At 39.4% G+C, this 27,797-nt stretch overlaps 4 protein-coding genes across 16 annotated transcripts in view; 2 read left to right on the top strand and 2 right to left on the bottom strand.

Annotated features, from left to right (window-relative positions):
- fryl (furry homolog, like) overlaps positions 1-17,187 on the top strand; it is a 101,743-nt gene extending 84,556 nt beyond the window's left edge. For 9 of the 12 annotated variants that reach the window (XM_052586610.1, XM_052586607.1, XM_052586603.1 and 6 more), the window contains 9 exons: positions 1,473-1,855; positions 4,238-4,445; positions 5,090-5,239; positions 5,379-5,477; positions 6,990-7,058; positions 9,236-9,253; positions 9,994-10,104; positions 13,481-13,674; positions 15,252-17,187. In XM_052586610.1, the coding sequence (XP_052442570.1) occupies positions 1,473-1,855; positions 4,238-4,445; positions 5,090-5,239; positions 5,379-5,477; positions 6,990-7,058; positions 9,236-9,253; positions 9,994-10,104; positions 13,481-13,674; positions 15,252-15,555 (1,536 nt within the window). In that variant the 3' untranslated portion in view covers positions 15,556-17,187. The remainder of the gene's footprint in view (positions 1-1,472; positions 1,856-4,237; positions 4,446-5,089; positions 5,240-5,378; positions 5,478-6,989; positions 7,059-9,235; positions 9,254-9,993; positions 10,105-13,480; positions 13,675-15,251) is intronic. The other 3 variants (XM_052586605.1, XM_052586601.1, XM_052586611.1) reach the window with 1 other exon arrangement.
- A 1,204-nt stretch (positions 17,188-18,391) lies between these two features.
- zar1 (zygote arrest 1) lies at positions 18,392-20,074 on the bottom strand. Its single transcript, XM_052586619.1, has 4 exons — positions 19,353-20,074; positions 19,172-19,264; positions 18,998-19,072; positions 18,392-18,724 (listed from the first exon to the last, which is right to left on the bottom strand). Exons 1-4 carry the CDS (start codon positions 20,022-20,024, stop codon positions 18,581-18,583), a joined length of 984 nt encoding a protein of 327 aa, XP_052442579.1. The 5' UTR covers positions 20,025-20,074; the 3' UTR covers positions 18,392-18,580.
- A 279-nt stretch (positions 20,075-20,353) lies between these two features.
- slc10a4 (solute carrier family 10 member 4) lies at positions 20,354-24,473 on the bottom strand. Its single transcript, XM_052586616.1, has 3 exons — positions 23,808-24,473; positions 23,247-23,457; positions 20,354-21,816 (listed from the first exon to the last, which is right to left on the bottom strand). Exons 1-3 carry the CDS (start codon positions 24,332-24,334, stop codon positions 21,277-21,279), a joined length of 1,278 nt encoding a protein of 425 aa, XP_052442576.1. The 5' UTR covers positions 24,335-24,473; the 3' UTR covers positions 20,354-21,276.
- A 1,178-nt stretch (positions 24,474-25,651) lies between these two features.
- Positions 25,652-27,723, top strand: si:dkey-90m5.4 (leucine-rich alpha-2-glycoprotein). Of its 2 annotated transcripts, none has more exons than XM_052586618.1 (3): positions 25,652-25,811; positions 26,050-26,391; positions 26,928-27,723. In XM_052586618.1, exons 2-3 carry the CDS (start codon positions 26,058-26,060, stop codon positions 27,575-27,577), a joined length of 984 nt encoding a protein of 327 aa, XP_052442578.1. In that variant the 5' UTR covers positions 25,652-25,811; positions 26,050-26,057; the 3' UTR covers positions 27,578-27,723. The 2 variants fall into 2 exon arrangements, with proteins under 2 accessions (XP_052442578.1, XP_052442577.1); XM_052586617.1 differs by having other exon boundaries at positions 25,667-25,807.
- Positions 27,724-27,797: the final 74 nt, after the last annotated feature.

Here is a 27,797-nt window from a genome sequence, read left to right as displayed (position 1 = left end):
TTTTTGTTGATGTTTAAATGACACAGTTCTATTGTAGAAAAATGTTATTTTAAGGATGTTCCCCCAGGTCAAGCTTTATACATACAACCATCACTGGTCAGATGAAAATGAAACTTTATGTCCCTTGGTTACAATTCATAGCAGAATACTCCTGTTGATGTTATTGAATGAACAACTTTTGATCAAGACCAGTTGAGTCCAGTCCAGTCATACCTCAATATCAACTCAAGGGCATCTCGCACGTCATTCTCCAGCTCTTAGTGTAATGAGTCCAGATAAAACCATCGATAGTCTTACTCATCTTCTTGGCCACCACAGCCAAGAACGCCTAAAAGCTTTCTCTAATACCGCCTCTACTTTGGCTCCACGCCATCGTCCCTTCTTCTGTTAATGCATTAGACTCATAAATAGACAAGAGGAGGAGGAGAAGAAAAAAAGAAACTCAAGTTTGTTCAAATAGATGTTCTCCTTTCTCCTTAAAGTATTTTTGAATAAAACATGAGTCTGAGATGGAACGGTTTGTTCTTAGATTTTTTTTCCCATCATTCCTGTTGTGTCCTGGAATTTAACTTAATAATAACATTCATCATACATCTCAAAGATCTTGACTTCTACAGACATTGAGCTCATGTGACATTATCAACTATTGCATCGGTTGTTTGATTGATTGAAGTTTGAACTTTCAGCTAATCAATTGTAAGTAGTGACCGACCAATATATTGGCAATATTTGGCATTTTCAGTTAATCTGCATAAGTTTGTCTCTGTCTGAAGCAATACTTTTGTCCAAGTTCATACGGTGCATTTTATGTAAAGTATATAAAAACTTGAATTGCAGCATGTTATTTACTATTTTTAAATTAAATGCTGTGATATCTAACATACCTGCGAACCTACAAAGCACAAGCGAGAATACATGAATATTGACATGTGTAAGTATCCATGTGAGACTCAGGGGAAAGATGTTTCTCCATGATTTTGATTGATTTAATAGTCAGCCGCTTTTTAGCTCAGTGCATTTATGTGATTTATGAATGGAAATACAGTGGTCCATTTATTTAGATCCTCTGAACAGGTTTATTCCTCAGCTGGTCACATTTGCATCGTAAGTCAATGGTGAAAGATAGCCCAGTACCATTATTGATTTTTCCTCTCATAAAAGAAGCAGCGAACATGTATAGCAAGGCTATTTTGTGATTGGCGGTGCTTAAGAGTCTCTAAGTGTAATGTTCACCACCTAGCCTGAACGCTGACCCAAATAAATAGACCTTTCTGTTTCAGTAAAAATAAATACAGTTTCTACAGCAACAGTTGTGGAGTGTTGTGCTTAATGCACACAAGATAATTCAAAGATTCAGTTTTTGTGTATTATTATTACAGTATAAAGCACTCGGAAGAGGTATTGTTCATAATACATGTTGCCCTCTTTGCCTCAGTCCTGACTTCCATTTACTGTCATGTTCACAATTGCAGGATGCCAGTGTAACTGCAGCAGATGAATTGAGCAGCAGTGTCAGTGAGGATACGGGGTTTGGCAGTGCTCCTCCTTTACCCTCTGACCCCCCCGAACTCTGTGACTTACCTGACTCCCAGGACCCCACTGACGACCTGGACCCAGCGCCCCCTCCGCCACCAGCTGTGGACAGCCCACCTGGATCCCTCTTTGATGATGAGGCGTTGCTGCCACCCCCTGTCATAGACTCCACCTCGGACTCCATGTGTGAGGAGGAGACCGTTCTGCCCCGTGCTCTGGACTCGGCGCCCGATTCAGTATGTGAGGAGGACGTGACACTGGCTCTGAAAGAGCTAGATGATAGGTGCGAGGAAGAAGAGGCAGATTTTTTCGGCATATCCAGGTTGGTCTGTGATTTCTGTAGTAATCATTCACAGGGTTGAAAGCTCATCAGTCACGGCTCTGTTCCTTGTTATGTACTACCAACATAGACTGCTACATTTAAGGCAGCATTCTAACCAAGGTGCATTTACACAACTTTTTCCTCTCATATAAAGCACAACATATGAAATGATCAGTTATGAAATATACACTCAAAGGCTGCCCAGATGCCTTTTAATTCTCTATTATTTGTAAAAACTTTTGTCACCTAATATGCTCTCAAAACGTTATGAGAGAGCAGTAGAATTAAAACAACACAAATGGCAAAAGGTTTGTTAAAAATTTATTTATGTAGCCTACATTCAAAAGTTTGGGGTTTGATGAAATCCAACGGGATTGTCACCTCGGGTCGACAGCATCGGACCATAAAGCTGCACTGGAACACATCGCTCAGACTACAGTCGACGGTAAACTAACATGTGCATTCTGCACGTGCGTGAGAGCTGTTCATATCAAGAGCTGTTAATAGTATATATTCGTCATTCAAAAGAAGAAACCGAAACAAAGATATACGAGAAAACACAGATATACGAAATGTAAACAAAGCAGTGCTTACTTACCGTTTTAAATATCAGTGACGTTGATAACTTTAATCATTTTAAGCAGCTCATGTTGTTATGAAAATAATTGCGTATTAGAATGATTGGAAAAGATCACATAACATTTAAAACAGCCTTCATTCACAAGCTTGTTTTCATCTCTTTTGCTTTAATTCTCGGGCACAGACTCATTCGCTAAACTGAACATCCAATCAGAGCTCTCACTCTTGAGGCGACATACCAAAACAAACTAGCACGACCATCGCTCGATGTGTCCCGGGTTTAAGATTTGTTTGATCAGAAATACAGTCAAAACAGTATGTTTTAAAATGTAATTTATCTAAATAAATATCTGTGGTGGCAAAACTACTTTTTTCCTTTTTTGAGGAAACCATGATAATTTAAATAGGAGATTCCAAAGAACAGCATTTATTTGAAACAGAAATCTTTTGTAACATTATACATGTATTTACTCTCACTTATGATCGATAAAAGTGTTAATTTCTTTAAAAAAAAATCAGTTACCCTAAACTTTTAAAAGGTGCTGTAAATATCCAAAATATAAATTGTTGTTTTCAGATATCCATCCAAATTTTTATTTCACTTTTCACATAAACATAATTTTTCAAATTGACTACAGATTTATTTGACATTTGATATCATAACAATTGATGGTGTGAGGCAAACCTGTGTGAAGTCATGTGTTTATATTTATATAATATAGGAGATTTTGACTGATCATTCAGATTAACATTAACACTGCAAATACATTGTGGTCATATTCTTTTCTGACTTCCTCCAAATGTGATCTGAGTGAACATGTTACAAAATGTTTTGGACCCCATTTACAGCTGTGCATAACACTGTTTCACTTTGGATCTTTAGACTTCTTTTGCTCGTAGTCGGTACTGTACCATTTGATACCATTCAACATATTTCTTATCATCTGCCATGAATAATAAGGGTGAGTGTTATTAACACTGTGAATGGTGATATCATACTTGGCAACATCATTGCCCTTGAAGGTCAGCCATCTATACGCGAGCACTTCAGAAAGTGCCTCCACGGACTGACTTTATTCATTCTCATACACGCACTCTCACACACACACACTTCCTTTGCAGTGCTATTTATCATCCCCTAAGCCCTGATGTGTCCGGCTTTTCTAAGATCGATTAATAAAAATTATAGGCAGCGATTCAGCAAAGAGCTCTAATTAGATTTTTGCGCATGCACTGTGTGATGAGGGCCTTTCTGTGCTCTTCCTGGCAACTTCTTACGTCTGAGATCCATTGAACGGAAAGAGAGCCAGTAGCCGTGTGTGGCGCAGCAGCGAGTGGGGGAGGGAGTGAGAGGGAAAAACGGAGAACGTCACAAATGCAGCGGGAGAATTTAGGCTAACACGTGAGGTGAAAAGCTCGGAGAGGGAACGGCGAAAAAAACCATCAGAGCAGGAAGTGAAGGGAACGATAAAAGCTGTTAGTGAAGATGAAGATGAAGGCAGTGTCCTCCACAACCTTCAGCAGCACTGGTCTCAGATTCTTCTATTCGGTCTGCTTCCTCAAGCTCTTCGGCCTTACAGGCCTGTAAGTGTGTGTGTGTGTTTGTCTGTATGTTGTTTTTCTGTGCCTCTGCAGTAGATTTGAACTCAACACTGCAGCACATGACATCTGCAGTGAGAGGGAGAGAGAGGAGGGAGAGCTTGATAGAAAGAACAGCATGCCTCTGTTTACGTTTTTCCTTCGTGAATGATGCAACGGTTTGTGTTCGTGTCTGAGTCTTGTCCTTTCCATCCCTGTTTACAGTCAGGATGAGGGCGATGCAGACGGCTTTCCTGAACTCCAGGCCTCTCCACCTCCGTCGCCCTTTCTTTCGGCTATTTTGGCAGCATTCCAACCCGTAGCCTATGATGATGAGGAGGACGCCTGGCGGTGCCATGTCAACCAGATGTTGTCGGACTCGGATGGGTCTTGTGCGGTTTACACCTTCCATGTGTTCTCACGCCTCTTCCAGGTAAAAATGAGAGTGTTTGTGAGTCCGTACCTGCACATTATGTGAATATATTAATATACAGTTTCATGCAGATACACTACAGTTCAAAAATCTTGTGTTGGTAAGATTTTTTTTTATTGCTTTTATTCAGCAAGGAAAGTGACTAAAGACATTTATAATGTTACAAATTATTTCTGATAAACATTGTTCCTTTAAACTCTCTAATTATCAAAGAATCCTGAAATAATTCTATTATGGTCACCACAAAAATATTCATCACTGATAATATCAACACCAAACCTTTGAATAGAGGTCTACTTGCATACATGTGTGTTTTTAAACTGTCACTTTTGGCTGTATGCATTAATAAACTTTTAACTGACATTAGTTTATTTGTCCACACATACATTTTCAGCAGTGTGCTGACATGCGTCACGAGACAGTTATGCTATGTTTAGCATCCCAAATCAAAAATCACTATTTTAAGCATTTTTGGAATGTATTGTCAAACTCTAGTGTCTTGCCATACAGTACTAGCATTTTCTGAATGAAATTATTTCACAATCTAATTTGTGTAAGTGATATTCACCTTAACTTGTTATTTGATTGATTCATAGCTTGGAGTTTTTCTGCAGTACTGAGTCGATTGTCTCCTGTCTCTTTAGCACATTCAGAGGAAATTTGACTCGATTACCCATGCCTCTGTAAGATTCCTTGGCGAAGGGCTCCAGCGAATGGGAAACCAGTTCCTGAGCTCTCTAGAGGTCATGACCTCCTGCTCCCAGTGCCCTACAGTCCTACTTGATGCTGAAACTGTGAGTGTACACTTCCTCTGCACCTCACCCCTGAAAATTCCAGTTACACTTGCCGGTTTACAAAGGTTAAATCAGTGTGATAGTATGCAATAATATAACATGTTGGTATTAGTAAACTGTTAAACTGTGTGTGTTATAGCTGGTTTCCTGTGGACTCTTGGAGACTCTGAAGTTCAGTGTGTTGGAGTTACAAGAACATCTGGACACTTACAACAGCAAGAGAGAAGCAGCTGAACAGGTGAGATACTAAGTGTGTAATACTGCTGTGTTTCCGAATTGTGTGCTTGAATTCAAGTATTTCGAAGCCATATGATATCATTGAGTTAGCCTGGGTGCCAGCCCGAACCCCGCCCACAACTATTTTTGGACGGGAAGTTCGGTCTGGACTCGATCCATTGAGGTGTAATTATGCTCGGCTTCCAGAAGGCCGAGCCAATCAAATTGCCAGGGCGGGCTTTAATCGATGATGGACAGGCTATCTGCGGTTACATAACCACCCACGTCATCAAAGAGCACTTGAGCACTCTTTCGTCATCTTTCCATGTTTTAAAGTTAGTCAAGTCGCGTTGCAACCGTGTAATAAAGTTGAGACAGGGCCGACAAATGCGATAATATTTATTTTCATTATTGTTGAGATCTAATCCTAGACAGAGATCTTGTTCGTATATACATGCACCTTTTGTGTTTCTCGCAAAAATGTTATTCATGCTTGTAAGTACTCCGCGAATTCTTAAATTCCTTTTACAACAGCGGCAAAGATCGTTTACACTCATTACTTTCCTACTTCTTCCCGTTCCAGTGTGCGTGCGTACAGTTGAACTCTGTTGACAACTATGCATCGCTCAACATACGTCTCTTACTGCGTTGCTCTGATTGGTTGTAGGTCTATCCAATTGAGTGCAGAGGGTTTTTTTTTTACTGGTTCGGTTAAGACACGCCCCATAATTCAAGTGCAATGGAGCAGTATCAGACTCACATTCTGCCTAGAATATGAGTATGACGAAGTCAGGCTATCATTGAGTAGGGACCAAACCCAAATTTAAGTTACTCACAGAAACTCTTTCTTTAAATCTAATGCAATAATAAAAGAACATCTCTTTTTCCATTAAGGCAGAAACGGTACACTGATTTACAGCTATACCCTTTCCTGTGCAGTCTGGTAGTTTAAACCCATCTTTAAAGGGTGATGTTGAGGTTATGCAATGGAGGAGAATAAGCTGATAGTGCAGGATCATAAAATGCTCCTTGACGTCTCTCTGCAGTTATTGTTGGCTACTAAATCATATAAGGAAGTGAGTTGATTTAGCCAGTGTTAGCTTCCGTTAGCAGCACCCATCTGTAAATCTACAGGAGCCAATTTCTCTTCATGCACGGTCACTAAGAATAGCCTCACGGAGACCCTAAATCATTTAGCCTGGTGGACAGGCTCAGGAAGGGAAGTAGAGGGGGCAGATGGGATAGTGGATGACTAGAGGACAGTAATTGGATGAGACACAGGCATTGCCTCTAGAGCATAATGCGCCGACCCCCTCTGTGCTTAAACAGACCCTCTTTAATTTGCTAAGTAGCAGACTCTTATTAAATTTACCTCACGCACACTCCCTTACACAATGTTCGGCTCTTCCTGTATTTCTGTTTCGCACTCACAGAAACGTCATCTGTCTTTCTCACATTCACAACATCAGATATTTCTACCTGCACTTCTCTGCTTTTTGGTTAATACAGTGTCTCATTTCTGTTTCCCTTGCAGTGGTTGGATAATTGCAGAAAGACCTTCGGTGATAAAGACAGTAACCAGCGACCCAACACTCAAGCTCAGGTAGAAAAAAAAACAAAACACTTACCTCACTGCATGTTTGTGTTTGAGCACACAAATTTGAACATAGTTGTATTCATCTCTGAGAGATAAAGAAGGATGTAGGAACATGTGTATAAATGTAACCAGAGGTGATTCAGGGGCAGCTGATCTTTCTGTTCCTTATAACCAGGCCCACACAGAATCAGTGCTCATGAACTCACCACAGATTTCTGCTGAATTTAAATGTCTGTCATTCTTTTCAAGGTCAAAAAAACAAAAGTGCACTAGTAATAAAATCCAAATGTGTATCAGTATATTGGGTCTGTGCTTATTGTGTCTTAAAGGGGCAGCAGTCTAATTTACCTGCTGCTTTGTCATTTTTAATGTTAATCATTCACTTTTAAATTTTTTTAATAAGAATTGGTTGATGTTTGGTTAATACAGTAAAGATTAGTTTATATGTTACATGTTTACATGCTAGTTTACATGTTACATGTTAAATAAACCTAGCCTACTGTAGCTAAAAAAAAAAAAGTTCATATTTATTTGTTCTATTGTGTTTGTAATTTGCTTCTTTATTTTTAATAACAAGGAATACATATATACTAGTGCATAAGATTAGGGTCATTAAAGGTTTAGTTCACCCAATAATGAAAATTATGTCATTAATAACTCACCCTTATGTTGTTCCAAACCCGTAAGACCTCCTTTTATCTTCGGAACACAGTTTAAATTGTTTTAGAATTAGTCCGAGAGCTCTCAGTCCCTCCACTGAAGCTGTGTGTACGGTATACTGTCCATGTCCAGAAAGGTAATAAAAACATCATCAAAGTAGTCCATGTGACATCAGAGGGTCAGTTAGTATTTGTGAACGAGTCAATGTTTTGTTCATTATCTGGCTCTGCTCGGTGTTCATCTTCAGTTTTCTCTTCACAGTAGTTCAGTCAATGTACTGTTTGAGCAAATGAATTACTCCGGGATATTGGTTTGTTTGAACTCAGAGGGAGTATCAGCTACATCATAAAAGTTAACAGCTTAAGTCATTTGTGGATTAATGCTTATTGGAGATGTTAGCCGTTTTAAACTGTTCAGTTCGATTTGGTGAACTGGTTAAAAAAGATCCGGTTACATCGAATGATTCGTTCGCGAACCGGATATCACAAACTGCTTTGTTTTGAACTCTCTCACAACAGACCTGGAAGAGAAGACAATGCTGAATAAAGTTGTAGTTTTTGCTATTTTTGGACCAAAATGTATTTTCGATGCTTCAAAAAATTCTAACCGACCCTCTGATGTCACATGGACTACTTTGATGATGTTTTTCTTACCTTTCTGGACATGGACAGTATACCGTACACACAGTTTCAGGACTGAGAGCTCTCGGACTAAATCTAAAATATCTTAAACTGTTCCGAAGATAAACGGAGGTCTCACTGCTTTGGAACGACATGAGGGTAAGTTATTAATGACATAATTTTGATTATTGGGTGAACTAACCCTTTAATACATTTTTTTTTTTTTTTTAATATAAATTTATCGAACAAGTATGCATTAAATTGATCAAAAGTGACAGTATAGTACTTTTTTTTGGGGGGGGGGGGGGGGTTACAGTTTTTTTTTCACAAAAATATTAAGGACCAATATTTTCCACACTGGTATGAATAAATGTTTCTTGAGGATCAAACCAACATAATAGAATGATTTCTGAAAATTCTTGTGACACTGTAGACTGTGTCTTTGTCAGCTCATTTCTTAGGTCAGAGGCTAAATGACCTTTACGCTCTCCATGTCTGACACCTCTGTTTCTTCCTAGTCACTGTTGTCCCAGCAAAAGCATTTTTATTTTCTCTGTGATGTTAAGCGCTTTTGCAGTTTTGTGATACCATAGTTGATATTTTTCTTTCTTACTGTAAGCATTTATCTCAACCTCTCTCACTTTATTTAATTTTCCTTTTCTATCCATTTTGCATATATTTAGCAATGTTACAAATGTTAGAGTGTACATGAAACTGGGGTTAACGGCAATTTCTTCTCCTAGAATGCATTGCATGTGACTGCAGTATTTTTGTCATTGTTAATTATCAACAGACTGCAATATTTCTCTCTCTATCTCTTACAGTGTTATCAGCACACTAATTTTTGGTCTCTCTCTCATTTCCTGTGTTTCTTTTTTGTGACCTGCTGTCCTTCTTGCTTAGCAAATGGAAATGCTAGCAGTAAGTTGTTTATCATATTTTAGAGCCTATCACAATCCTTTTCAATTCAGCCACGCACACGGACCATTCATCTGTTCTTAAATGATACATCTGCACAACCAATCAGAATTCAGAACAACCCCTACATCTGATCTCTTAACACCACTGCAGACGTGTCTAATTCATGATCATTCATATAATCATCACTACATGCTTCATTAATGAACTTCATTATTTAATGGCTTACATGTGTTCTGCATACTTACAGTGTTGCTAATTTGCTAACGGTTATTAGTGTTTTAAATGCTTGTAGAAATTTGACACACATGCATTCAGTGTGTGATTGGAGTGTGTCCATGGACATCTGAGCGAAGGACGGAAGAGAAAAGTAGCTTAGATTCCTTGTTCCTTGCCAATCTTTTGCATGCTGCCCCTTCTGCTCACTGACATATTTTGGATCACGCAATTCGGATCTGACTTTTTCCAGAAACATCACTCTTTCAGGGTTTCGTTCTGATAAGGGAATCATACATTGTCCACGTTTTACAAAGTGATTGACCAGGGTGTTACCTTGCTTACCCTTCTCTCCGTCTCAAAGCCAGGATGTTCATCCATCCGTCTATCCCTCCATTTGTTCATTCATCTTGCCGTCCGTTCATCTGATTATGCTGTTTTGCTGCTGACTGTGCAGATGACTGAAACATAAGATGTTAAGGTGATGGTGTCATGCTCTTTCTTTCTCTTTCTGTTTGTTTCTTTAGGAGCTGGAGTTGTGTCGAAGGCTGTATAAGCTACATTTCCAGCTCCTGCTGCTCTTTCAGGCCTACTGCAAACTCGTCAGCAGAGTGGACACCATCAAGAGAGAGGCAGAGGTAGGTTTCTGCTTGTATCCTCAATTGTTGTTCACACAGGATACATTGCTGTGTTTGTCAGTACCATTTTAAAGACAATTTTGTTTGTTAAAATTGTCATTTACTCACCTTCAAGTTGTTCCAAACCCCATAAAACTTAAATTCATCTTCAAAATACAAATTTAAATATTTTTAAAGATACATCAAATATAGTAAACGGAAGCCCAGCCATGCTTGCTTGATGTGTGAGAACAAACCTCATAGGTTGTCATGTCAAGCTCATAGGCTACGTTCACACTACAGGGCTTAATGCTCAATTCCGATTTTTTTTAAAAATTAGATTTTTTGCAAGGCCGTTCACATTTCCAATTAAATGCGACCTTTTATTATCTCCTGTGTGAACGTGAAATGACCCAGAAGTAATCGCATGCGCAGAAGAGTACTCAACGGAGAACGACGTCACTTGTTGTTTGCGGAAGTAGCGTTAAACGTTAACGTTAAACATGGATATCATCAACAGCAGAGCTCTTTTTGCAATATTAAAGTTTTTTCCTAACGGAGCCAGCACAATTACAATCTTCTCGTTTTAAAAAAAGAAAATTAAAAAGGAGGAGGAGAGCAACGTTTTGGCCATGGCGTTTTGTGGAGCAGTGTTAGCAACGTCGGTACAGAGAAACGTGTGGGTGCGGAGTCGCAGCCATGAGTGGTGGGATACTGATGTGAGTGGCTCTTCTCGTTCCTGCCCACTTCAACGCAGAATTATGACGTTTGTAGCGTAGCAATGACGTACGGGTCGGATACATGTGGCCTGCCCATTCAGACGGAGGTCGCATTTCAAAAGATCGGATACGTATCAGATTCAGGACCACATACCCAAGTGGCCTGGGTCACATTAGGAAAGATCGGATCTGTGTCGTTCAGACTGTCATGAAAAGATCAGATACAGGTCGCATAGGGGCAAAAAAATCGGAATTGGGTCGTTTCAGCCTGCAAGTGTGAACGTAGCCATACAGTATTGTTCAAAATAATAGCAGTACAATGTGACTAACCAGAATAATCAAGGTTTTTCGTATATTTTTTTATTGCTACGTGGCAAACAAGTTACCAGTAGGTTCAGTAGATTCTCAGAAAACAAATGAGACCCAGCATTCATGATATGCACGCTCTTAAGGCTGTGCAATTGGGCAATTAGTTGAATTAGTTGAAAGGGGTGTGTTCAAAAAAATAGCAGTGTGGCATTCAATCACTGAGGTCATCAATTTTGTGAAGAAACAGGTGTGAATCAGGTGGCCCCTATTTAAGGATGAAGCCAACACTTGTTGAACATGCATTTGAAAGCTGAGGAAAATGGGTCGTTCAAGACATTGTTCAGAAGAACAGCGTACTTTGATTAAAAAGTTGATTAGAGAGGGGAAAACCTATAAAGAGGTGCAAAAAATGATAGGCTGTTCAGCTAAAATGATCTCCAATGCCTTAAAATGGAGAGCAAAACCAGAGAGACGTGGAAGAAAACGGAAGACAACCATCAAAATGGATAGAAGAATAACCAGAATGGCAAAGGCTCAGCCAATGATCACCTCCAGGATGATCAAAGACAGTCTGGAGTTACCTGTAAGTACTGTGACAGTTAGAAGACGTCTGTGTGAAGCTAATCTATTTTCAAGAATCCCCCGCAAAGTCCCTCTGTTAAAAAAAAGGCATGTGCAGAAGAGGTTACAATATGCCAAAGAACACATCAACTGGCCTAAAGAGAAATGGAGGAACATTTTGTGGACTGATGAGAGTAAAATTGTTCTTTTTGGGTCCAAGGGCCACAGGCAGTTTGTGAGACGACCCCCAAACTCTGAATTCAAGCCACAGTACACAGTGAAGACAGTGAAGCATGGAGGTGCAAGCATCATGATATGGGCATGTTTCTCCTACTATGGTGTTGGGCCTATTTATCGCATACCAGGGATCATGGATCAGTTTGCATATGTTAAAATACTTGAAGAGGTCATGTTGCCCTATGCTGAAGAGGACATGCCCTTGAAATGGTTGTTTCAACAAGACAATGACCCAAAACACACTAGTAAACGGGCAAAGTCTTGGTCCCAAACCAACAAAATTAATGTTATGGAGTGGCCAGCCCAATCTCCAGACCTTAATCCAATTGAGAACTTGTGGGGTGATATCAAAAATGCTGTTTCTGAAGCAAAACCAAGAAATGTGAATGAATTGTGGAATGTTGTTAAAGAATCATGGAGTGGAATAACAGCTGAGAGGTGCCACAAGTTGGTTGACTCCATGCCACACAGATGTCAAGCAGTTGGTCATACAACTAAATATTAGTTTAGTGATTCACAGGATTGCTAAATCCCAGAAAAAAAAAATGTTTGTACAAAATAGTTTTGAGTTTGTACAGTCAAAGGTAGACACTGCTATTTTTTTGAACACACCCCTTTCAACTAATTGCCCAATTGCACAGCCTTAAGAGCGTGCATATCATGAATGCTGGGTCTTGTTTGTTTTCTGACAATCTACTGAACCTACTGGTAACTTGTTTGCCACGTAGCAATAAAAAATATACTAAAAACCTTGATTATTCTGGTTAGTCACATTGTACTGCTATTATTTTGAACAATACTGTACATTCGAGTCAAGTTTACTATATTTAATGTGCTCGATGTATGCGTGTTCATCAATGTTAATATGAAAAGCCTCAATTAAATGTCTTCATCATATAATGCTATCAAGTCTCTTTAGAAGTAAAAAGGAATAAGGATGGAATTCTTTTATGTAGTCTTTATGAACTTTTTAATTTAAAGCATCAAAGTTTTGTTTGCACTGATTTTCAGTGCAGAGACAAATCTCTCAGGTTTCATTATAATACCTAGATTTGTGTTTCTAAGATGAACAAACATCGTCATGAGGGTTACTAAATCCTTAAATTATAATTTTGGCAAAATTGTAAAAAAGGTCTGACTTCACAATGATCTTAGTGCAGTGTAACTTCATTATGTTCCCTGAGAGAGACTGATATGATTAATACAGACCAAAGCAAAGCCGTTTAGTTTATCGCACATCGATACTAACCCACTTACTCTTTTATAGACTGCACACATACACACACAGACCTCGGCGACCTCTGTTATGTAGAAATCATATAACAGCTCTCATATATTTAGCTTGGGACGACCTGGTTTTGAGCTAATATGCATTGCCTAAGGTATATCAGTTTCTATTTTCAATATGTTTATGCTCAATATGATCAGACTATGGTGCACTTTAATGATTTTGTCTACTGATTAATTGTGTTCTGGCAAGTTGGTCGTTTTTCATGAGTGGTTTAATCAGAGTTGTGAGAATATTGACTAAATGTTGATTTTAAATATAATGGTGCTTGTGTGTTTCTCAGGTGACTAACATGTCAGAGGAGCTGGCTATATTAGAGAGCTGTCTGAAGGAGGCGGAGTCAGTGGGTGATGGACAGCAGGGAGTGGGCGAGTTTGAAGTAGACCAGTCAAGCACCGAGACAGCCATCCACTCACTCATCGAGAGCCTTAGAGCACGGGACTTCAGCACAGCCATCGCTCAAGTTAAAGCCTTCAGGTACGATAACTTAGCTTTGAAGTCACAGTCAAACCATATCCATATTAAATGGCTTATCGGACAAAAAAAAAAAAAAAATTTAAGGTGGGACTTGGACCATTGTCATTTGCTGCGATCTTTGTTCTATTATTAAAACAAAATGTCAGTAATATTGTACAAATTAATTATAAATAATAAACAAAACAAAACATTTATTTAAAAAAAATAAGAGTTGTCTATTTTGATTTCATAGTGACTTTAATGTTGCGATGAAACTGAAATATTATCGTACAGCCGAGTGTAGTGGACTATCACAACAGAATTTTTTTTTTTTTTTAATTGCGGACTTGCTTCAATCCATCAGTTGTTGATTGGATAGAGGCAGATCTGAATGTGAGCTTTCAGGTGATTCTAAGAAAGGGGGCGGAGTTCAAGCGACTAAATGGCCAACTAATTAGTCCAACATACATCCCCAGTCTGTTGTTTCACTAGAAGGTCGAATTATGACGTGACAATTTTATGAATAATTCTAAACATTTATATGCGCTTATATAAGTAGCACTAAGCAGTACAGTATGAAGAATTTTTTTTTAAATCCTAGTATTTCATGCTTACCAGATGTGACAGGCTATTCGCCATATTGTCAGTCAGTTCCTGTGGTTTTACGAGGAGTAGTTACACCTAAAATATAACCTCATAAGTCAAAAATCATCTTCTACTTCAGCACTGACATATCGCGCCATTGCGCAATGGATGTCCCGAGTTCAAATCCCGTCTCAAGGAACTTTTCAATCCAGCCCCCCTCTCTCTATACTTAAAAAAAAAAAATCTAAATCTCATTTTACATTATTTTGTGTGTATTTTACATTGTTTTACTAAAGTTTTACCATACAGGGCAAATTAGCCCAAATTGACGTTGGCTGTGAAAATTTCTTTGGGTGATTTAATGACAACACACAAACTAAAGAACACCGTTGCAACATCTAATTTTCTATAATGACCAAAGCAATCTACCAAGCGCAGCACAAATCAGCGTAAGGATATGTTCTGATTCAGATAACGTGTTCTGGCATTCCAAAATTCACCCAAAATTAAAATTCGACTCTCTGATCCTCGCATAGACAGCAACACAACTATAATGTTCCAAGGTCCAAAACGGTAGCAAGGACATTGCTAAAACAGTCCATGTGACATCAGTGGCTCAACTTTGAGAATACTTTTTGTGAGCAAAGAAAACAAAATTAATGTCTTTATTCAACAATATTTCTCCCAAGTCACCGTCTTCTGCCACTTTGGAGAGTATCACAATGCATACACACACTTTCCCCTAAGTGTAAAAAAAAAAACGCTGATTACATTCATGTTCATGTAAATCCTGACAGTAATAATTTAAAGCCAGATGACAGTTTGCGCTGGTGCAAGTTTTAATAATCTGGCCCTATATAAATTTGATTGGCTGATTTCAGAATTGACAAATTGTTTTTCACTGGAAACATGCATCACGTCCAATCTAGTTGGGATCCATAATGGAATTAAGCATCTTGTTGACTTCCTGTAGATCTCTTTTGCTTAAATCCGATATGTTCCTGTTCTCTCAGGTGCCTGTGGCCTAATGATATATTTGGCAATGAGAGGGATGATGCAGTGCAGACGCTGCTGCACATTTACTTCAGACACCAGACTCTGGGTCAGACGGGTTGTTTGGCCGTGGTGGGCCCCAGCAGGGATCTTTCTCAGGCCAGTGCGCGCCTCATGGAGCTCAACCTTCAGATCCGCGAAGCTCTCTGCCAGGCTGCCACACACCCGCACACCCACCAGACGCACATCCTGTCCCCGACCCCTACGGCCCACATCCAGACGCAAATCGACACGCAAAACACAGTCCTCAGCACTGAACTGTGAGAGCTTCACGAACTCGACTCTCTTCCTCTGGGGCGGTGGGTTTGGAGATTTTTCACGTAGACTTCACCTCAAAGGGCTAAAGAATGTGTGGATATTAGTTACTCAAAACTATTATGCACGTACCATGTTTTTCCTTCCCCCTTTCCCCAGTAGTTTAACTTCTCCAGGTGTCAGAAAAAAAGTACGAAGAACAAGACTGGTCAAGAACCATCAGGAGGGACACTGGGCGATAATGATGCTAAATTTGAAGCTTTTTGGCGGAATGACCTATGACCTCTAGGCGGTGTCCTTTTAGAGTGATCCGCATCTGTCTGCCTCACTGTGCACTGGGGCAGAGATGGGATTTGGAGCATTATTGTGAGAATCTAGAGTATCGCGGTGGATCAGCGAGACTGTCGCATCGTGGATCGCAAAAAGCATGCTTGAAAGAGAAGCCTGCAACAAATATTTTTTTGAGAAATGTATTTTTTAACAGTCTTAGGTTGTAAATGTTAGGATATTTAACATGTAATTGTAAGCTGGAGGGCTGTACCCTCCATATAAAGATAGGTTTATCTGTTAAACTTTATTGCCCTGCATCAGAGAGAACTTTCAGCTTTCACTGGGCCGCTCTTACAAAACCCTTAATCTATAACCAAATAAGTAGCTGCCTGTAGGAAACCATAGACTCGTGTGTGTGTGCGTGCGTGAGGACGAGTGCGAGCGCTTGAGTGCTAGTGCGTTTGACACGGACTGATATTTGCACACCCGTTCTCTCTCATACATGCACGTTAACAAACCGAGATGCACAGGTGAAGTGCGAACTGGCTGCAACTCATGGAAATATCAATAACTTATTTTACTCTGTATATATTTTAGAAAATGTATAGTGTAAAAGCAGTATTTTTCCTTGTACATTTGTGTGATGCACTGTTCAATCAGAGAGAGCTCAGTAGAGGGTAACAACTAATGCAAAAAAATAAAAATAGCGAGTTGAATAGCTGTTGGGATGTATGTAATTCACAGGCTGCCCTCACCTTTATGATAATACGCCACCTTAATCTTCAATATTTCCTGACGAACCAGCTCAGCTTCTCGGCTGAGTTTTGCCATATGCATTCCTTGATACCCACTGTGATCTCCATGTTGGCTCAAAGTCCCCCACTGAGGCCCCGCTGTCGCCCCTGCTGAGGGGAAACTGGGGCTAGTGTTTGTCCATGTTGGCTCTGTCTTAACCCTAGACTCAGGGCTGCACTGAGGGTTTGTGGGCTCTGCAACTTAAGGCACTGCGCTTCACTTGCCGAACTCCAAAAGACAAAGCAGTGTCCTGAAAACATTAACCGCAAACATGGGGGGGGGGGGGGGGGGTGTATGTTAAATCTGTCGTGGCACATTGAGAAATAAAATGTTCACTGTATTCATTGCTCTGGGAGATCTCGTCTGTTGCTTGTTTGGTACATTTTGAATGCTGATCTTAATTATTTAATGGATATATTATTTACCTGGAAAAATATAGTTTTTATCTAGAGGTGTATTATCTCATTTTTCTCCCCTTTTCTTTATCCCCCTTTCACATTTTTCTCTGGTTTGTCTTTGTCATCTGATTTATCTGCTTTTCCCTGTACTGTTAAATAAAAACCTGATTATAAGCAACGCAGGCTTTATTTCTCTTCATTTCCTAATGGTTAACCAATTCCAACGTTTTACTGTAGTAACCCAGTTATTAACCCTATAAAGCAGTACATGTTGATTCAGTGTTCACTTCCGCAGCATCACTGGTCTTTCTATTAAAGTCCACCTGAGCTGTACTGCTGAATTTAAATACATTGAAACTTCCAACTGGAATAGAATATTGAATAGAGGGCAGGGTTTTAGTTTTGCACTCATCTTTCAATTACGGTTATCTGACAGTTGGAGGGGTGTGGTTAAAGATTTTCTGAAGAAGCTGTCAAAATAGAGAAGGAATGCCATTCCAGAGCAGAAGCTAGGGATTACCAAAACCATTTTTATTTCAGTGGATTAACTTGCACAAATTAGTTGTTCACCTCAAGACTCAAAAATAAAAGGAATTTCAACAATATAATTCCTGTGTTAGCATTAAGCTGTAGTTTGGACTGTGGTGCTGACCCAACATTGAAAAACATTGGGGCAAATCATCGAAGACAACCCCTTTTAATACATAAATACACAACTGATTGTTTTTGCATTGTTGAAGTTACGGTGATGCTTTAACTATTTAAATGGACCTTAAAATTTAAAGCGTCATATAACTTGTACATAAACCAAACAACCTGTATCTGTCTCTGACAATGCAAGTCACAAATTAGACAATGTGTACTGCATTATAGAAAATCACATGCATGGTTTTTACAGGTTAGTCAATCAAGTATGTATCCTTAAATTTAGAAAAAACAATTTCTCAAAAAAAAAAAACCTTAAAGGGATAGTTCACCCAAAAATATATTTGATATTTATCTGCTTACACCCTGGGCATCCAAGATGGTGATTGTTTCTGCAGTAGAATGCAAACCTAGACTTAAAAGGTTGCAGTCTGTCAGGCTTATAATGGAGGTGAATGGGAATCACGGCTAAAACATACAATAGAACTCGAAGCACATCCTCCAGAGTGTGTTCTCAGCAGCAGACACGCGAGGAGTCTTTACTAGGCATACTAGAAACTTCCATGCAGGTGTGTTGAGGCAAGATGGAGTCGGACTCCAGGACACCCCAGGTCAAAACAAATCCAGTCTGCTGGATTTGTAGGCACAAAAATGCTTCTAAAGATTTTACAAAATCAAGTCTGCCACTCACTTTACCTCGCCCTGTTGTGGAGTTAAGAAATAGAAAACTCCAGATGTGTCAGTAATTGCCATTTTTTATTTTCATTTTTCAGAATTGGCACCTACAGTTACTGCAAGTACAAATTAAAGCAAAACAAAAACAAATGAGACTGTAGTGACTGATGGATCCCCCCTGCAGTCTTTGAGAGGTGAGGGTACAGAGACTGAGGTGGACGATCCAAACTTGACTGCAACAGACCAAGGTGCTAGATGATGTATTTGAAGCTGAAGGTGCTGTCGCAGGAGAGACGCTTGCCTTTGCAGCGGCCGCACAGATCCTGTCGGTGAGGTCTTTTGGGGTCCACATGACGTGATGTTACAGAACATGTACATCGAGTCTTCTTACACGTCTGAAAATTACATTTTCTACTTTTAATGCAAAAAGGACCATAAATAAATGGATCTGCAAGCAATTAAAGGCTAGAGCTGCTTTTAAACCACTGAATCTCCTGTTTAGTTTACATTTTGAGACCAATGGTTTTGAATTTAATTTGAGATGGCAAATTAAACTTGCACACATTTAAAATGTTTTATGCATCTTTCTTTTGAAAGTCGGCTTTAAATTCTACAGAGGTCCCATAGACAGCCTCAGGACCTCTGGTTGTGGACTTCTATAGGTTTACCTGACAGGTTATGTCCTCAACCCGGTATGGGTTGAATGATTTCTGACATGTTCTACAAAACTGCTTGAAATACACCTTAAAAAGTGAAAACGTTTCCAATTAGTAATAGTTAGGTATGCCAACGTCGCAAGTTCAAACCACTTAAACATGTAGTAATCTTTATACATGTATTACCTTGTTTGTGCCTTGGACACACCACACATAAGCGCTTTCCCAGCGTAGGTTGCAGTCTTTGCAGTGATAGAAACCATACTTCTGCTCTAAAAACTGCATTCAAATAAGTTAATAATACACTAATAACGCAGTCATTTTAACTGCACTTCTGAGTAGTTTAACGGATCATAAATGGTCTCACCTGGAACCTTACGCGAGCCTTGGATTTGGCTTCTTCTTGTGTGGTCTTCTCGGGCTCGGTTCGGTTCTCCTCGTTCGTTTCCGTCTGTTTGTTTTCATTTTTCTCGGGACTGAGCGGTTCCTTCACGCTCTCCTCGTCCTCTTTGCGCTCTTCTTTCGCAGCACTGTCCGCCTTCTCTGCGGTGTCCACCGTCTCAGGGGCCTCAGGCTCCGTGTCCTTCTCCTCCTCTTCCTCTCTGAAGAGGGACACTAGTCTCCTGGACTCGACCGGAGAGTAAACGGCTTGAGTGCGCGGGAAACGGACGCCGCCGCTGATGGGGCTCCCCGGGATCTGGACCTCTTCCTGTCGCCGCTGTCGCGGGGCATCACGCTTGCGGGCCAGAAGCGTCCGTGGGCCCAGGGAGCACTGGACAGACGCGTCGGTCTTCGGGTTGACCTGGATCCCCACGTCTTTGGTGTTGGCTTTCCTCAGACGCGGGGTGAGGTTCGGGTTGATCTGAGACAAGATGGACTTCAGCTGCGCCCTGTGGTAATTATCGTAGGTCTCACCTTCACCGTAGTTGGCGAAGTAAGCTTTCTGCCTCCAGCCTTTGAATTTGGGATATTTGTAGGAATAAGGGTTGTAAGAAGAGTAAAGATAGTTATCGACTGTCTCGTTACCATATGTAGCCATTTTTCGTTTAGCCGGTTGGGTAAATGCACTGTAGGGATTTAAGTAAACGCACGAGACAAAAATTGAGGTCAGGTGCCTAATTAACCTCAATTATCAGGATTCCCACGGTCAGTAAAAACCAGTAAAAATTTTCAAAAGGTGGTTTCCAGACCAATTTCCCAAATAGCTTGTTAAGAAGTTTGTTGATCTAAGAAGGTCATGGGCATTGTTTTTCTAGAAAAATGTGTTAATATTAAATATTATATTACTACTAAATAATACATTTTACATTAGGCTATTTTTGTGAGTGAAATATGTATAAAATAATTTTTATACCAGCCTGGCAGAGATATTGTCTAAACAAAACATTTAATATCACATGCTCATCATAAACATTTATTTGACTTGCAGATGAAGCTTTCATTTCATTTACAGAGATGGATCACATATTTGAATATTATCAGATGATCAATTCTTTATCAACCTCATTTTACATAAAGCCTGTTTTTATTACCATACACTTTTATCCTTTTTTTAAAATTACATTTGTTATGATCTGACACCGAAATGTTGTTTTAGCCTTTGGCATTGTGGTAATTCTTTAAATTCCACTATTTTTGAAGCAATAAACTCAGAAAACTTTAGCTTTAAAGTCAGAAGCAGACTGACAGTGGGTGATATGCAATCTAAAGATCCTCTTGGTCCACATAATCAAATGAGCCAATGTAATCCATTTACTGAGGTAATAGCATTGATTCATTTACAAGCAGCGGCATAAATCTACATTAATGGTGTGCAATTTGCATACTTTTGTAAGACTCTGAAAGTGACTTTTGCTATTACATTATTTGAATGAATGAATTCATGAATGAATGAAAGAAGGAATTAAATGTATGATCAAATTAACTCAATAATAACAAAAACTATAAAATATATATTTTATATACAGACATAAATTATATCTCTCTCTCTATATATATAAAATGGTATTTATCTTATATATATATTTATATATTTTATAATAATGTTTAAATATATTTTATACAAATTTTAGTAAAATTCCATTGAATGGTAGTATTTGGCTAGTGTGTCTAGTGTGTTATGTTATTAGTTTCCATTTTCAGTCTTGCGATCATTTTTGGCACATATTAGTTATTAAGCTGTGAGTGATTAAGTAAGAAATTCAACAGTGAGTGATGGCATGAATAAATCCCTTTGTAAATACTCAGGACCAGTGTCTATAGTGATTCTCAAGTCTTTTGTTTTTGTTCCCTTATACAGGTGTGGGGCTTCCAGTACCATCCTGTGGCTCCAACACGATGACGTTGGGGTCGCTCTCTGTTACCGCACCATATGTAGAATCAAACAGCACGTCTTCTTCCTTCATTTTCTTGTAGGATATGTTTGTATCATCCTCGTCATCCTCCATGAGGTCCTGTTTATGTAATACCTCTTTCCTGTACATGCGGTAAGCCAGAATGATGAGGCCAGCCTCTGCTGCCTGGAAGAGCGCGTACAGCAGAGGAAACATATACATGCCTCCCATCAGCTGCGGAGGGAACGCCAGTTTCAGGATGGCTGTGCAGAGCTGCACGTTCTGACACCCCGTCTCTAAAGACACAGTCCTCCGACTGTTGGGGGGTAGATCGAAGAGCGTGGCCATGCCGTATCCTGCTGCATAGCCGGCCATGGGCATGAGTAAAGCCACCAGATAGACGGAGGCAGGGATGGTGGCCAGCAGCTCCGGACCCAACATAGTTCCAGTCATGATGAAGAGCATCAGCAGAGTGACCAGAAGAGACCACAGAGACACCTGGAGCAGAAACACAGCCAAGTCTTCTAAACAGCTATTATACTCTCATTCAGATCTTACTGAAGCTTCTCAGCAGATTTTACTTGGGCTATTCTTCGGTTTAGTAAATTTTTTATTAATTTAGCACACAGTCTTTATTTTATGGTTCTGTTTTCTTCCAGTATTTTCTTTTTCTTTTCTTTTATTGGTATAATGTACAAATTCTCCCAATATTTTGTTATTTTATGGGTCTAATGGGCATATTCTCAGAATATTTCAGATTTATTTTATGAATCGAATGCACATATTATTTTTAATTAACACTTTCAGAATCTCTTTTTCTTTTATTATTATTTTTCTTTTTTATTGGTCTAATGGATACATTCTTACAATATTTGTAATTTTATATCCCAGGTTTTGTGAAAATATTTTAATTTAACATTTTCAAATATATATATAACATATATTTAACACGTTCTCACAATATTGTTATTTCTGGATCTAATGGACATATTCTGATAATACTGATATTTTATTTTCTTGGTTTGATAAAAAATATTCTCACTATACTTTTATTTTATTTTATTTATTCTGGGTACAGAGGAAATATTATCAGAATATTATTTTATTGTACGTGTCTAATATGGGTCTAATGGAAATATTCTGACAATATTATAATTTTATTTGATTTTATGAGTCTAATGGACTCATTCTTTCTAACGGAGACATTTTCTAAATATTTTAAACATTAAATCCAACCACCAGATGATGTAATTAGCAGATGATCCTTCTTAGAAAACTAAGAAAATGAATTTATTTACAGGCCTCAGTGGGCAGAAATGAGCTATAAAGGGTTTTCATTAATACAGTGACTGATGTTACATTTCTCTAAGCATGACCTGGGGAGTGAATACTGAAAGGAGTGAATGGCACAGAGAGACACTTGATGATACTACTGGAGGAGAAAAGTCCAAGCCATGAGTGACAAATCAGCCCACTTTTATCCACTCCACAGTGTGCTGCTCCCCCAACTGTCTCCATTCCTTTATCACACTCTCTGTCAGCCCTCCCCTCACCTCCCATCCTGCATCTCTCTATCTCATAGTCGCCGCTGTGCCCTTACCAGGCTGTTCTTAGATAAGCTCAACTGAAAGCAAGCCATGTGTGCATGTGACGCCACCTCACCCCAGGCACTTTAGTCTCCTTTTAATGGCCAGAGATGGTGGGCATGAAGGCGACATAAGCAACCTATCACAACCAATGATATTTAAGAAATGACAGCAAAAATCTAATCATTTTATTTTGTGATGAAGATCCACTTAGTGGCTCCTCAGAAACAAATCAGCTTAGTCTGATATTTCAGGTTCCTTATCCTAATAGTAAATGTGCTCAGCTTTGGCACTGCTTTGAATGACTTTTAGGCAACTGTTGAGGTTTTTGCATTAAGTCACCTTGATGATGATTTCTGCCACTCGAGTATAGCGGTATCTAAGCCAGACCCCGAACCCGATGGGAACGAGGGTGCTGCAGAGGGTGAGAATGATCGCGCCGAAGGGCAGAAGGTTCACCACAGGTGTGTTGATCCACGCACGACTGTACATCCACAGACACAGCGGCATGAGCACGAGCGCCAGAATAGTGGATGAGATGGTCATGATAATGCTGGAAAACACACCCCACCAAAAGAAATGTATCAGCAAAAACAGCCAAATAAAGCAACATATTATTCTGACCTTTTTTTTTTTTTCTGTGCTTAATGCACTTAATATAAAATACAAAATATTAAAATATTTTTATATAACATTCATACAACTAGCAAACTAGTATTTTTATATTTTCAAAACTGCGTAATTAACACATGATCATATTTTATTCATTAAATTATCATATATATATATATATATATATATATATATATATATATATATATATATATATATATATATATATATATAATTTTGTCATAATTAAATTGATTGATTTATTTTTTATTTTTTCTGTCTGACAGTTACCTGAGGTTCATCTCCCCATTGACCAGCAGTGACATGATATTGGAGAGGTTTCCTCCAGGGCAGCAGCCGCACAGCAGCACAGCCATAGCGGCCACATCGTTGAGGGAGAAGGCCAGAGCCAGGAGGAAGGCGATGAGAGGCATGAGGACAAACTGGCACACCACCGCCAGCAGGACTCCTATGGGCTTGCGGATGTGCTCGCCCAGGTGACTGAGATCCACCGTGCAGCCCAGCCCCAGCATGGTGAAGCACAGGACAAAGCCAACAAACACGTTAATCCCGTGACTCAAGGGTGAATCCCAGAAAGCCACAATTAGGTGAGTGGGCTCTTCGGAGGGCGAGAACGGACCCGCCAGGAGCCCCGCTGGAGCCGCGTCAGTCCTGAAGCTGCTGAGCACGGGTGAAAGCGGCTCTTCTGTGGCGCGTAACCCCGCCATGGAAGGACTCTCCGAGAAGCTGACGGGATCCTCTGTGAAGTTCAGGAGTCGCGTGAGCGCGGTGTTCGGCACACTGCTGGACGTCTCCATCGCGTCTTCAGGGGACTGGAGCTCTCCAAAGGATCCTTCGGTCTCCGCTGGTGTCCCTTCCCTGAACTGTCCCCTAGCGGTGCATATTGTATGACTGAGGGACACTGGGCTGTCCAGCGCGGAGCGCGCGGCGCATCGGGAGGGGTTTGGCGCGGAGCGCGCGTCACCAGGCGCCATCCAAACAAATGAACTCAGAAACTGATCACTAAAAGACGCACATGTCGCGTCTGTGACCTTTTTTATTAAACACCAGTATTTTGGTAAAAACGTCTAAACATAAATGGAAACATTAACATTTAGAGATTTAAAATACAAATAAAATTCTCACTCCATCTGGAAAATATCTCATTCATGCTATCAGTTGTACTAAATATTAGATTGTTTTCCACTGACATAAATTTCAGTTTTAATTTATTTATTATTAATTAAAGATATATGACGTACATGTAAGAGTTAGGCCTAATTTAGCATAATATGGATGTTTATGTTTTGTAACTTCTGTTTTCCCCTGTTAAAAATCAATTTAAAAATGGAAATGCAGGGTGACAAATTAATTCTTAAAAAAGAAAGGAAGAAAACCTTAAAAAAAGTAGTACGTTTTCGACCTTTAATTTGCCACTCATTCATTTTCTCAGTAACCCTTTAACTACACCAAAAGTATATTTTTAACGAATTTTTATTTGGATAATGCTTACCATCATTATTATATCCCATTGTGAAATATATTGATTTTAGGAAAATCTCTCCAAGTGCCATTACTGCCTAATAATACTTAATGTCAACTAAACACTTCTTCTGTCTGGTAGCCTACACATATGCTATTTACTTTGAATATCTAATTGAACTATCTTCTGAAATCTATTTCAAAGAGGAAAAAAAAAACTTTAATGCTTATAAAGAAGGAAAATCCCTGACATGTCGTGGCTCGCCATTCAGAGGACACTAAACAACTCATTGGGACAGCTGTTATATGCATGCAATAACATGATTTGAAATGAAAACTTGTTTCCATTTGTGCACTTGTTGTGCAACCTCTTGTTCATTGTGCAACACTGATGCTGAAGCCAATCATTAATCATTTACATGTATTGATCTAATACTGGGTGTTATGAAGCATTCAGTATATACATTTCTTAATTTTACATGCAGATTTTACATATTAAACCCCAATATAGGCTACATAGGCCTATTTTATTTATTTATTTATTTTATAGACTGTTATTAATACGACAGTCTGTGTGACACCCTATGCTTCAGCTATTTGAAATAATTGTTTTTGGACAAGTCGTGTGTACTTTCACCCTCAGTCATGGCCAGAGACGTGATGTTCTCAGTATTTACATAAGTGACGGGTTTTCTCTGACTGTCCTAGTTTCCTGTAAGCAGTCACACACAGATCATCTCTGTCAGGATATATAACTGAAGGGAATAAGCAGAATTTGGGATTAACTGGGCATCTAAACAATCAAATTAGTAGGTAAGATATCGTTTTATTGATGTTTTACCATTTTAAACAATAATATCCACCAAGGGAAGTAACCTCTAGTATACATTTCTACGTGATTTATTTTTCTTAGTTTTATTCTTAGTATGAGTGGGTATAGGCTTCATGAAATATTTTTTTGTTCCGAATATAAAAAATCAAGGAAACTCTATGCTAGAAGTACATCAACAGTTAATGTGAGAAAATAATTTAAGCTTGAACTCTTTTGAAGTGGTGAAGATGAGATCCTGGCTCCAGCACGCGCTCGCGGTGATGGTCGTCCTCTGCTGCCGTGACGCTCTCTCGTGTCCGAAGCGATGCACGTGCCACTTCAGCGCCAAAACAACCGAGGTGGTGTGTCCTGACGCCGGTCTCTCGCATTTCCCCGGAGAAGGTCTTCCAGGAAACACCACCTCCCTAACCATACAGTTCACCAACCTGAGCCTGCTGACCTCACAACACCTGACAGCCATCCCTCTGCTGGAGGAGTTACACCTGCCCGGAAACAAACTGAGCAGTTTACCAGCAGATCTCCTGAAGGGCCTTCATCACCTGCACACTATAGACCTCACAGGTGTGTGTACATCTCAAAATGTTAAGATTTTATAGGTGCGTCTGTGTGTGGGGAAACGCTATTGTAAGAAAAAATACTTTGACATCTTACTCTTTTGTTTTTATCTTATTATCTAAGCCTCGGCTTTCACGTAATGTAAAAAACTAAAAAAAAAAAAAATCTCTTTCTCTTTACTTACAGAACAAAAAACATTCATATGAAACATTTCTTATATAAACCGCGGAAATTGACAAATAAAGCTTGAACTAGGCCTGGCGTGTAAACATTTAGTTACCTCAGAAGTTATTCAGCGTCCATAGCTCCTTAGTTCGACATTTAGACAGAAGCTGCATATCGTTAAAATAGTGAATATATTGTTAAAATGTAAACTAAATGTCACAATTAACGTAACAAATATAAACATTGTGTTAAAATATCTGAAAATTGTTTGGAATCTTTAGAGGCCATTTTTTTTTCTGAAAGCCGACACTACACCAAATGATGCAGCAGGTCAAGTATGTTTATTGTTTTCTAACTCTTATCCAAACTGTGCTCAGATAATGAACTGCGAGAGCTACCTGCACAAGTTTTCCATCACGCTCCACTTCTCAACCTGGTGTTGAAGGACAACCGCATCTCCAGCATCCACTCAGACTGGTTGCCCAACGACAGCAATATCACTTGGTTGGACTTGTCCGGAAACCATCTTATGAAACTCCCAATGGCCCAACTCCAAAGTCTGAGTCAATTAAAGGTTCTGCACCTCTCACAGAACAAAATCGAAGAGCTTCCAGCTGGGTGTTTAGATGCTCAGCCCGCTCTAGAGAGACTGCATTTAGACCAGAACAAAATCCAGTCCCTGGATGTAAAAACCTTTAGCCGCTCTGGTAACCTGACTCACATCTTCCTGCAGAAAAATAGATTAGATAGTCTCCCGCCAACTGTATTCCAGGGGCTCAAGCGCTTGGAGTACGTCGACCTCAGTGACAACAAGCTGCAGTTTTTGTCCTCTGGCACATTAGACATTAGTACGAGTTGGGTGGAGTTGACCTTTAACCCTTGGGATTGCGATGGTAAAATAGAGTACCTTTGGAGAAAACTTACCATGGAGTCTCTGCAATCAGAGCCCAAATGTTCTGCACCAGAGAATCTGAAAGATCGTGTCATCGCAACACTCACCCGCAAAGAAATTGGCCTGCCGGAGTAAGAGAAACAACATGATCTGGAATAGATGAAGATGAAAAGTAGCAAGAAGGGACTTTAAGAGGGGACACAACACCATAGTGGATCTTTAAAAAAATTGATCATGTGAACACTTGCAATCTGTATTGCAAATAAAGATTTAGAAAATTTTCTCTTTTTATACATTAATTAAAAATCGAAACAGCACAACTTTGACATCCAATACAAAATTATTTTTTTAGTTT

The sequence above is a fragment of the Carassius gibelio genome, chromosome B20 (assembly GCF_023724105.1).
Source record: "Carassius gibelio isolate Cgi1373 ecotype wild population from Czech Republic chromosome B20, carGib1.2-hapl.c, whole genome shotgun sequence".
NCBI lineage: Eukaryota > Metazoa > Chordata > Actinopteri > Cypriniformes > Cyprinidae > Carassius > Carassius gibelio.
This window is presented reverse-complemented; position numbering and strand designations above follow the sequence as displayed.